The 12047-nt window shown below is 40.5% G+C and overlaps 2 protein-coding genes across 2 annotated transcripts; one reads left to right on the forward strand and one right to left on the reverse strand.

Moving 5' to 3' along the window:
* Nucleotides 1–685: 685 nt before the first annotated feature.
* On the forward strand, nucleotides 686–6116 carry LOC106605980 (serum paraoxonase/arylesterase 2). Its single transcript, XM_045713042.1, has 9 exons — nucleotides 686–830; nucleotides 1125–1195; nucleotides 1602–1657; nucleotides 1989–2154; nucleotides 2899–3028; nucleotides 3168–3368; nucleotides 3502–3583; nucleotides 3725–3853; nucleotides 5520–6116. Exons 1-9 carry the CDS (start codon nucleotides 757–759, stop codon nucleotides 5679–5681), a joined length of 1071 nt encoding a protein of 356 aa, XP_045568998.1. The 5' UTR covers nucleotides 686–756; the 3' UTR covers nucleotides 5682–6116.
* A 154-nt stretch (nucleotides 6117–6270) lies between these two features.
* LOC106573653 (potassium channel subfamily K member 5) lies at nucleotides 6271–9006 on the reverse strand (the record flags this gene model as incomplete). Its single annotated transcript, XM_014148902.2, is given in 4 exon segments — nucleotides 6271–7726; nucleotides 7944–8112; nucleotides 8578–8744; nucleotides 8895–9006. Coding segments are annotated over 4 exon segments (1188 nt in total), but the record flags the coding sequence as incomplete, so codon positions are not given.
* Nucleotides 9007–12047: the final 3041 nt, after the last annotated feature.

A 12047-nucleotide genomic window follows, 5' to 3' on the forward strand; every position in this document is an offset into this window, starting at 1 on the left:
AGAGGCAGAAGGGATGACCATGTGTTGTCTTGATAAGTGCGTGAATTGGTCATTTTCCTGTCCTGCTAAGCACTCAAAATTTAACTTTTGGGTGTCAGGTAAAATGTACTGAGTAAAAAGTACATTCTTTTCTTTAGGAATGTAGTGAAGTAAAAGTAAAGTTGTCAAAAAACGTAGTACTGTAAAGTATTTTTACTTAAGTACTTTATACCACTGCGTAGAGTTTAAAGTTATGTTTAAATTACAGGTACGTCTCACTGATTTGACATGGAAAACAAGTATTTTAAAAGCTTTTTTACCCTCTTTGTAAAGTGAACTAGAGTCAGTTGGGGGCCAGCACAGAAAAAAATGTATGAAATGTATGCGTTCACTACTGTAAGTCGCTCTGGATAAGAGCGTCTGCTAAATGACTAAAATGTAAATGTAGTTGTGATGTAACTGAATATTGTTTTCTTCACAAGTGTGTTAACTTCTTTACATTAAATGTGGGCTGCTAATTTGGCGTTCAAGTCTTAACTGTTGTTTAGTTGTCAACTCATTTGTCTTAAAAGCAGCAAACAATAGATGTGGACAATATCATCATCATGAACCCTGGGATCACAGTTTTGGGACTGCAGGTTTGACCTCCCTCTAGGAATTGCTGAACTACAGCGCGCCCCATGGTTCAACTGTGCAATTGCACTCTGCTTGTACACCGCACCCACATTTTGCACACTGCTTTCATAACCTTTGACCAAGGGAAAGAGTTTGTCTGCCATGAAGTGGGTGCTTGTAACCATCTGCATTGCTGCCTTGGCAGCTCTTTTGGGGCAAAGACTTCTTCAATTGAGGTAGGCTGCATGGTTGCTGAACATTTTAACATTATAGGGCATGTGTATCTTCTTTGGAATGTCTTCTTTGGAATCATGCTACATTTCCCTGATCAGAGTTTACAATATTGACATTGTCAACAGAGGCCTCAGACATTAAAAGTGATATTTGAAAAATAGGCTTTTAGCAACTTTGAAGTGAACTACTTTAGGTGAATTGAGCAGTGGTGTGACAGTGTTAAAAGCTGAATTCAGAATGATCTGTGTTGCTTTTGCTTTCACTCCAAAGTAATATTAACCGGGTTCTATTTGCAGTGAAATAGTCCTTGCCAACAGAGAAGCGCCTGTAAAACGCCTCCCCAACTGTCACCTATTAAAGAATATAGGTATGTCTGAACCAGTCCATTAAATTGTAATCATACATTGACATTATAACAGTTCATGCTTTAATTAATACATATAGTATAGTTCTTCTGTGTTTCACATCGGTGTGAGATAGATACTAATGTAATGTTGAAATAGCCTGTTCTACTTTGAGCCTATTCCAGTTATTCCAGTAGGCTCAAAATAATGAGTCTTCTCAGTATATGTGATGAGATCAGGCTGTATAACCACTAGTTGGGCAAGTGTCAGGGCTGAAGTCCATTAGACTAATAGACCAAGTATCAACGTGTCCCAGCATGCGTTGTTTGGTGTCATAATGATAATGTTATGTTCAATGAAGGCCTTTGGCCTATGGGATAAAAAGAATAGGCTATTGCTAATGGTTTGTGGACAATCCTATATGTACAGAATATGGAGCAGAGGACATAACCATACTTCGAGATGGACTGGCCATCATAAGCACCGTAAGTAATATCCATTGTCATGATGCGATCCTTAATGGCAAGCATATTCTGGTAAGGCACACTGAATAATTAAAATATTGTCCTCAATTCATAATATTACATGTTGAACATACCTCCCTCACACTGATGATAAAATAACTATTTTTACAGAATAAAACGACTGTTTTTAACAATACAATACATACACCCTGTTTGTATCCCAAATGGCACCCTATTCCCTACGTAGTGCACTAATTTGGTCAAAAGTAGTGCACTATATAGGGAATAGGGTGCCGTTTAGGACTTAACATTGTCACGCATGTCAAATCATTACCCCCCCCCCCCCACCCAGGGCTTGAAATATCCTGGAATGCCCTCGTTCTCTGATGACCCAGGGAAGATCTATACCCTGGACCTGTTGGACCCCAGACTGATCCCTGTGGAGCTGACAATCAAAGGAGACCTGGACCGGGACTCCTTCAACCCCCATGGAATCAGTGTCTACATTGACGAGACAGGTAAAGTATGGGATATTTAGCTCTCACATATGAAATTAGTTTGTTTCAAAAACAGGACAGGGAGTAGTACAGTACAATATACAGTACCAGTCAAAAGTTTGGACACACCTGCTCATTCAAGGGTTTTTCTGAATGTTTTACTATTTTCTACATTGTAGAGTAATAGCGAAGACATCACAACTATGAAATAACACATATGGAATCATGAGGTAACCAATTTTTTTTTAAACAAATCAAAATATATTTTTGATTCTTCAAATTAGCCACCCTTTGCCTTGATGACAGCTTTGCACACTCTTGGCATAAAGAAAAACCCTTGAATGATTAGGTGTGTCCAAACATTTGACTGGTACTGTATAGCAAAACAGTACAGTATACAGTAAAACAATAGTGTACAGTATACAGTAAAACAATACAGTACAACAGCACAGTATACAGTAAAACAATACAGTATACAGTACAGTATACAGTAAAACAATACAGTATACAATAAAACATGTGTCAGCAATTATTCTAGTTACTCAAGTCAGAAATCGCAGCAAATCTCTCCATTCCAGACCAGATTATCCCAAATTGGGAACACCCTTCAGACCATTGTCTATGGAATTATGAACACTACTGTGTGTGTGTGTGTGTGTGTGTGTGTGTGTGTGTGTCTTCCCTGTCAAGCAATAGAGAGCCTTAGACACCAGAGGGGACAGTAGAGACCATATTTCTCACTGCTGAACTCCCATCTCCTTCCAGATAAAACCATTCATCTGTTTGTTGTCAATCATCCTCAACATTACACCAGCCAGGTAGAGATCTTTCTATTTGTCGAAGAGGACAACACCATTGTGCACCTGAAAACTATAAAGCATGATCTCCTTCATAGGTAGGTGTGAGATGTTTACATTTACATGATGTGGATGAACCACATTGGCTATGTACTGTACAGTATGACCAGTGAGAGTTCCACAGTGGTGTTTTTCTGCTTGGCTAACTCTGTATGTTTTTGCCCTTTACTCTCTCAGTGTGAATGACATTGTGGCTGTGGGAGTGGAGAGCTTCTATGCCACCAACGATCACTCCTATCCCAGTGAAGCGCTACACATGCTGGCTGTCTTCTTGGGTCTACCCTGGGCTGATGTGGTTTACTACAGCCCTGGAGGAGTGAAGGCAGTGGGCGATGGCTTCCTATCTGCAAACGGCATCAACATGTCACCCGACAAAAGGTGCCTTCTTTGTTTCCACAATTGTAGTAAAGTCTACACAATTGAAAATCGAACCGTTTAAAATGTACAAATCTGTTGTGCTCTTTGAAAGTGTGTTATGCAGTAAAACAATAAATGTGCTTTTTCCCCCCAGGTATCTATACGTGTCCGCTATTTTGGACCATGAGATTGCTGTTTTTGAGATAAAGAAAAACAAAGACTTGGTACATGTCAAGGTAAAACTTTTTCACTACATCAAATATGAACGCAAACTTCTTTACGGGCACAATATTATATTTTGTATTGTTTCTAGAGATGGTTCAACCGCTGTATTACAATCAGCCATCACATTCCTATTGATGTCTGTCTCCAACCAGTCTGTAGCCGTTGGGTCTCTCTGTGACAACATCGAGGTGGACCATGTAACAGGTGACATATGGCTGGGTTGTCACCCTAATGGAGTAAAGGTAGCAGCATGTGACCCTGAGGATCCACCTGGATCGGAGGTTAGTGCCTCATTTACCATGTCCTCTAGTTGTATTATATTATAGGAATAAATTCACTCTGATCTCAGTTCCAAATGGCACCCTATTCCCTATAGCAGTGGTTCCCAAATCTTTTTATAGTCCCATACCACTTCAAACATTCAACCTCCAGCTGCGTACCCCCTCTAGCACCAGGGTCAGCACACTCTCAAATGTTGTTTTTTACCATCATTGTAAACCTGCCACACACACACAATACAATACATTTATTAAACATAAGAATGAGTGTGAGTTTTTGTCACAACCCGGCTCGTGGGAAGTGACAAAGAGCTCTTATAGGACCAGGGCAGAAATAACAATATAATCAATAATTTTGCTCTTTATTTAACCATCTTAGATATAAAAACTTATTTGTTCATTGAAAATTGTGAATGACTCACCACAGGTTAATGAGAAGGGTGTGCTTGAAAGGATACACATAACTCTGCAATGTTGGGATGTATTGGAGAGTCTCAGTCGTAAATAATTTTCGACACAGTCTGTGCCTGTATTTAGTTTTCATGCTAGCGAGGGCCGAGAATCCACTCTCACATAGGTATGTGGTTGCAAAGGGCATCAGTGTCTTAACGGCGCGATTTGGATACTCAGGATACTCTGAGCGCAGCCCAATCCAGAAATCTGGCAGTGGCTTCTGATTAAATACAATTTTCACAGAATCGCTTATTACAATTTTGATGAGGCTCTCTTGTTCAGATATCAGTAAGTGAACTGGAGGCAGGGCATGAAAGGGATAACGAATCCAGTTGTTTGTGTCATCCGTTTCGGGAATGTATCTGCGTAATTGCGCACCCAGCTCACTCAGGTGCTTCACTATATCACATTTGAAATTGTCCGTAAGCTTGAGTTCATTTGCACACAAAAAATCATAAAATAATGGAAAGACCTGTGTGTTGTCCTTGTTAATGCAGACAGAGAAGAGCTCCAACTTCTTAATCATAGCCTCAATTTTGTCCAACACACTGAATATAGTTGCGGAGAAAGAAAAAAAAACATCACCCAGATAGGCCAGTCGTGTGAGAAACTCATCAGACAAGTGAAAATTATGGTCACTAAAGAAAACTTGTCAATACTTTGCCCCTTGATAACCAGCGCACTTCTGTATGTTGTAAAAGTGTTACATGGTCGCTGCCCATATCATTGCCTAGTGCAGAAAATACACAAGAGTTCAGGGACCTTGCTTTAACAAAGTTAACCATTTTCACTGTAGTGTCCAAAACGTCTTTCAAGCTGTCAGGCATTCCCTTGGCAGCAAGAGCCTCTCGGTGGATGCTGCAGTGTACCCAAGTGGCGTCGGGAGCAACTGCTTGCACACATGTTATCACTCCACTATGTCTCCCGGTCATGGCTTTTGCGCATTCAGTACAGATACCAACATGAGTAGCGGTGAATGTGATTGGATGTTAATTATTTGACTAGACTACCTGTATTTGACATTGTGTTGTTTCGCTTAACACCAGATGGTTTAATTTGACCCCAGTTTGGGAATACCTGCCCTGTAGAGTATACTCCCTATGGGCCTTGGTCAAAAGTAGCGTAGTGCACTGTATAGGGAATAGACTGCCATTTGGGACACAGCCCATGTACCAAAAGCTTTAATTGGTTTTCTTTATCATAATTTGTTTTATAGGTCATTAGGATTCGGGACATCCACTATGAGAAGCCAGTGGTGACCCAGGTGTATGCTGATGATGGCAGTGTGCTCCTAGGATCCTCTGTAGCAGCTCCCTATGAAGGAAAGCTTCTCATAGGAACAGTCTACCACAAAGCCTTGGTCTGTGATCTGAAGTAGCCAATGATTCCTTTCAGACTTCTGATTTCCAAAGTCTGTGTGTGTATATATAGATGCAGTAATGACACTCAAACTGTAATGTGCTCAAAGTCTGTGCTGTTTCTGTATAGTACATCTTGTCTGGTATAATATGATTGAAAAGTATAAATATTCCACATGGTTGCCACAATATAACACTGCAGTTGCTGTGATGCATGGCATGTGTTATTATGTTAAATGATAAGAGGCCGTCTGCGCTCTTTTAAGTTCCTTAGTACTCAATAGTGTCTGTTCCGGGTGCGTAGGAATCAAAATAAGAATACTGGAAAAGATGAAAGACCTGCACACTGTCGAAGAAATGAATCAATCCAAAACTGAGGCTTGATGTGTTATTATGTTTACATGTATCTTGATGGACTATTTGTATTGATTAAACAGTTATATTCCATTCTCTGACATTGACAAATTGTTGATAATTGATCTTTGGGGGATTTTTTTTGTGTGTGTGGGGTTAATGACAAAGCAAAAAATACATGTTTCTATATCTTACATCTCCTTTATCAAGTCCACAACCACTACATCTACTCATATAAAAAACATAGAAACTGCATAGAAACTCATGTAAACTTTATTTCTGAAGGCAGTTTGTAACAATAGACAAACTACGTTGCTTTCAGTTCTCATTTTAGAGTCAGGTAAATCACCCTGGCAACTCTGAGTCCATTATTTGCTATATTTTCCTTTCTTTACTTTTCCCACAGACCAGAATGTGTGTTTAACATCGAGATAAACATTACATAGAAGACAGTAAGTTGTCTAGACTGTGTATTCATGGTCTTAGGCCGTGATAATCCTGGGTCATACATTTCACTAATCACTATGTTAAGGAAAACCGTAGAAGATTTGGACCCACTCCTCACCACAGGGGAATATGACCAATCCTAACTCTGCCATTGTCTCTGGTTGTCCCAGGACCTTGTTATGATGCTTCTACATCATTCAGTTCACATGGATAAAAAGGTGTGATGGGTGTGATGCATGAAAAGGTGTGATAGGGTGATAAATAAAAAGGTGTGATGGGGTGATAAATAAAAAGGTGTGATGGGGTGATAAATTAAAAGGTGTGATGGGGTGATAAATTAAAAGGTGTGATGGGTACAATAAATAAAAAGTTGTGATGATCCGCGGACCCATCACAGACCCATCATACCTTTTTATTTATCTGAATTCACAGGTTTTATGCACCAACCAAACCTCTAGGAGAGCGCGATGGTCCCCTTTTGATTACATCATTCAGTTCTCCATGAAGAGGATGGATCCAAGGCTTCAGCCTTTCTCATCATTCTCCTCTCCCGAATCCCCCTCCACTACCTTTGATACAGTAAACCTATTCTCTCTACCATCTTGATTCTGAACATTCTCGTCTTTGTTGATGTTAGGACCTAGATCGGCGGGGTTTAGGTTCTCTTTTGAGTTGGACACATTAACAGCCTTCGCTCTAGTGTCCCTATCCAGACAGTTCTCCTGAAACACAGGGTCTTTCATAAAGACAGGGTCTCCCATAAAGACAGGGTCATCCTCGATAAGCCTCTGCCCCTCCTCTCCCATCCCAAAGCTGCTTAGTAACATATTGTGACTGATGCTGAGGTGGCGCCTCAGGCGGCGTGGGGAATGCTCCAGGGTTTGGATATTCGTTCCCAGGATGTCACTACAGCTCTTTGAACGACTCAACTCCTTGAATTCCGTCTTTGGCTTCGGCTTCGCGGCAGCGCCAATCTGCCTGATGGCGGTGCTGTAGTCCTCATGCTTCTCAGACAGGAAGTTGAAGATGTCGACGGCGGTGGGGAGGCGGCGAGGGCTGCGGATGTCGTCCTTCTCGGACTGCCATCGATGGTCCAGGTGGTCCATCCTGTGTCTCTGCCTTCTCTTCTTCAGGACCTTGTGGGCCGACACAATCATGTGGACGTTCCAGCTGAAGAACAGAGACAGCCAGGCCAGACCCATGTAGATCCACACCTCTGCAAACACCCGGTACAGCCTTGGGTAGTCTATGTTCGGATTGATACCTGTGGAGTCAAAAAGAGAACATAGTTTAATTAAGTATATGTCACCCTTTCTTCAGCATGGACCAAGTAGGATTGCACCAGGCAATGAATCCACCTCCAAATAACTTCATGATCCTCTAACGTGAATTAGGTGATATCATTCTTCACATATCTCTTTAACATAAACTAATATTTTCTGAGGAATGCCATCTACTTCATGAAAAGCCTATGTAACTACCTGCGACGTAGTCCCCGAAGCCAACAGTGGTGAGGGTGATGAAGGAGAAGTAGAATCCCTCCAGGTACGACCATCCCTCCAGGGACATGAACACAAACGGGGGGATCACCAGGTGTACCAGCAGACCCCACAGGAGGAAGATGGCCGTGCAGATCAACTGGACCTTTTTCTGCAGACGTCACACAGGGACAATCAATCGATCATTCAAATGTATTTTTATAAAGAACTTTGTGACAACTGCTGATGTAAAAAGGGCTTTACAGTGAGCCGGCCTAGACCCCAGAGAGCAACCAAAGCAGAAGCTAAAGCACAGTGAGAAGAACAAGCAACGGCATGTGACACAAGTGACAATGTTAGACCAATCCCTTTGATTTGACCATGTCAATTGTCATTGTGAGTGTTCCACCAGATCTGGTGATAAAGCTAACATGTCTTGTAGGCTAACACTTCTCCATTAGTTGGACCATACAGGATTCAGTAATTAGTACGCAGCTACAGTGGCTAAACGTGGCTTGTCATTGGCTAATCCGCTGTTAATAAATGTTTAAGTCATGTATTGCACCTCCCCCAAAGTCATTGATAGAAATCCAAATCAGCACATTAAACGTGCTGAGAGATTCCCAGTGAGTCTTACCACACTAAGGCCTTTGAGTACCAGGACCTGTCCCAGGCGCTTGGCTCTGTCTCCGAAGAACGAGCCCAGCTCACTAATCCAGGTGAGGCAGAGAGGGATCCCACACAGGCCATACAGGATGCAGAATATACGGCCGCCAGCCGTCTTTGGGGCAACATTACCATAACCTGCAAATCACAAACGTATAGACTTTCAGACAGGGGTGGCAGCTTCCTTTCTGCTATGGTTAGACATTGGGTAACTGAGTTGGCAGCAGTTATCGGAGAGAGATGTACATGATTCATTGTTTCCAGTGTTGTATTCAAGATATTGCCCACCTATGGTAGTGACAATAGTGGCAGCAAAGACAACCGAATTGGTCCAGTCCCAGTTGTTGTAGGTATTCTCTCCAGTGATGGTCACACCTTGTCCTGCAGCGTCTGACACCACCTAGGGAACAGAGTGGCTTATCACACCGTACAAACAGAGCTGATTGGGGTTATCTTAAAAGTTAACGGGTTTCAGTGGGATGAATTTCAGGAGTCTTCACACTCTGGGAAAACACAGCTCTAAAGTTACTTTGGGAATCTAAGTTCACTGAGATTGAGCAAATAAAAATATAAACTGTTCCCACTTTGATTTGTTTGAAAAGTATATTTTAGTCATTACACACAAACAATAGACCTCTCTTATATACTTCCAGAACCTTCAAATAGAAGCACACAGCCGTAATTTATGGACTGAAAACACCCTCTGTAGTCTCGTAAACACGATTCTAGACAGCAGTGGTATTGAAACATCGGAGGCAACCCGGATATCTAGAGAGACTACGCCCTCTGAAAATATGCTGCCCCTTGGCTATTCCATGATAGCAGGGTGGCACTGAGACTCTGATTTTTCACTATAAAATGTATGTCAAAACAAAAACCAATAATTGCAAAGTTAAACAAAACATACAACTCTGCACAAGGACTACTTTTAACAATTTCCACTGAAAACATATTGGCTTGAAGAACAGTGCAGACGCAAAGTTTGGTAACAGAATGACTGTGCAGTTTTCTGACGTCATTCTGTTACCAAACTTGGCATCTGCACTGTTATCCGAGCAAAGAAAATGCCAAACCAGTTCTTCTGAACTGTCCCAGCATGCTGGCTTGGCTCCTTTGGTTAAAGAGCAGAGAGATTATGAAAATGCATGCAGGCTCATCACTGGTGTGTTCTGTTGCTATAATTGAAACTTGATTCATAAGCATAGTAGTACTCCAAACGTTTACTGCAACAGTGAAAATAATATATTCAATGCATAACAACATATAACAATAACACAGCCATTTCAGTGCTGCCAAGGACTGAAATGTCCTAACTTGACAAGCTTTGTTTAGATGAAATCATTTCAGATGATCTACAATGTTATTTTTTTCATGTAAAATTACCAACAAAGCATTTGACATCAGGCAGTCCGGACCAAATCTGAACCAATCATAGTTGTCCGGACCGGCCTATATTTGGCCCAAACATAGACATTCAGATTTGGTCTGGTCCAGACCGGCCTTGATTTAGCCCAAACACAGACATGGATCTGGCCCACACCGAACAAATGTGTACTTATTTGGGGGCATAGCTCATTAGAATAATACCCAGCAAGTGTTTGTTTTTACATTTATATTTTGGACATTCAGTAGATGCTCTTATCCAGAGTGACTTACAGTCAGTATATTCAACTAAGGTAGATAAACAACAACATATCACAGTCATAGCAAGATTTTTTTTTATCTGTAAATGTTACTCTGAATGTTATTTTAGTTAAAGTGGTCTGTTGGTTCATTCTGTATGCTGGCCTAGTTTGATCATCATTCCTGCCAGTTTTAAAGCATTTGAAAAAGCTTACATAACTGCATGTGATAGATGGGAGCAATAATACATATTTTGTTTCTTACTTAATAGAACATGCATTGCATTGAACATTTTGCCATTGAATCAATGGCTGAAAAATACATATTTTCAACGTCTGGAAAATACATATTTTTACCATTCATTCAGCCCCTAAAATGCACCTGATTTCAACGTCCAGAAAATAAGTATTTTCGACATCCATATAACACTTATTTTTATATTTTCGAGGTCTACGCTTTCATTCAGCACCTGAAATGCACGTGATGTCAACTTCTGGAAAATAGATATTTTCAACATAATTCTGCTTACTGGGTATGTTTATTATCCAGGGACAACATCCATGGGCCTAAATAGTTGTAGAACAGTAGGCCTAAAACATAGTGGCAATTATACGGTAAACAAAGGGATTCTGAGACTCGGATTTCTTCACTTTAAAATAAACAAAAAACAATGATTGCAAAAAAGTTCAACAAACCATACAACTCAACGCACAAGGACTACTTTTAACAATTTTCACTGAAATGTTTACAATGCATTTGCTTGAAGAACAAAAGTGCATAGAGTGGTATGGTTTGTTTAACTTTGCAATTATTGGTTTTGGTTTGACATACATTTTAAAGTGAAAAATCCGACTTTCAATAACTGTTACACCTTGGAATTTCCCATAGTGTAAAATACAATTTTAGAGATATAATAAAGTTCCAATGCAGACCAAGCTGACAACACAGTAATGATAATCATTAAAACACAGATTGGGAATATAATACATGAATTCTTAATTGAATCCCTACATACCCCCAAAATATAGTTCAGATCTTCTTTAGTCAAGCACGGATATGTTTTAAGAATGTTTTCCTTTTGACGGGAATATTCGGATTTGGCCAGTTTCCAATTGGGTTCTTCAAGTATTTGAAATATTGCTGCCCCGATCGATAGGTAAAAAATTATACCTGACGTTAATACAGGACCCTTATCAGACATTGCCGATCACTTAAACATACTCCTCATTATAAAACTCGCATCAAAATTGTTGCCCAAAACAAAAAATAGGACGCGTGTTGCATTCAAACTTCTCTTCCTGGTTCCTGTGCTGGGTAATTACAAACGTGGGAGACTGGGATTGTGATAATATAATGGAGGACACATTCAATCCAGTCCACATACAAGACATCGTTTCAGGTGTGCGCCATTGTTTAGCCTATAGTATAATTTTCAAAGAGACATAAAAACGTTATAAGTGACTTTGTGATTTGTACAACCTAGCTATATGGGTTTAAAGCTGGAATCCGTAGCTGTGAAACTGCCACGTTAGCCCAGCTACTTCAAACAACGAACACTGTTTTTCCCCCCTCGAACATCATTGCACGTCATTGCAGCGCGATGGAACAGCAGATGATGTACTTCTCAAACTTCATAAACCAAGATAAATCAATAAGAAATGCGACCAGTGGCACTGTTCACTGTATGCTGATCTCAGATGTAATGCTGTGTGGATTAAAGGTCTCAAATGAAATATCTTTATTGAGTTTTGACTGATTGAAAGTCTGACTGGGGATGTGTTTCTGAAAAGCAGCCAAATAGACGTCTACCCTTACGAA

This window comes from Salmo salar, unplaced genomic scaffold (genome assembly GCF_905237065.1).
Source record: "Salmo salar unplaced genomic scaffold, Ssal_v3.1, whole genome shotgun sequence".
NCBI lineage: Eukaryota > Metazoa > Chordata > Actinopteri > Salmoniformes > Salmonidae > Salmo > Salmo salar.

Excerpts from the sequence above, each read along its gene's own strand:
- LOC106605980 (XM_045713042.1), top strand. The coding sequence starts at position 757 with ATGAAGTGGGTGCTTGTAACCATCTGCATTGCTGCCTTGGCAGCTCTT. Across the intron at positions 3,029-3,167 it reads AAGCATGATCTCCTTCATAG|TGTGAATGACATTGTGGCTG; the intron begins GTAGGTGTGAGA and ends TTACTCTCTCAG. Across the intron at positions 3,584-3,724 it reads AAGACTTGGTACATGTCAAG|TCTGTAGCCGTTGGGTCTCT; the intron begins GTAAAACTTTTT and ends GTCTCCAACCAG.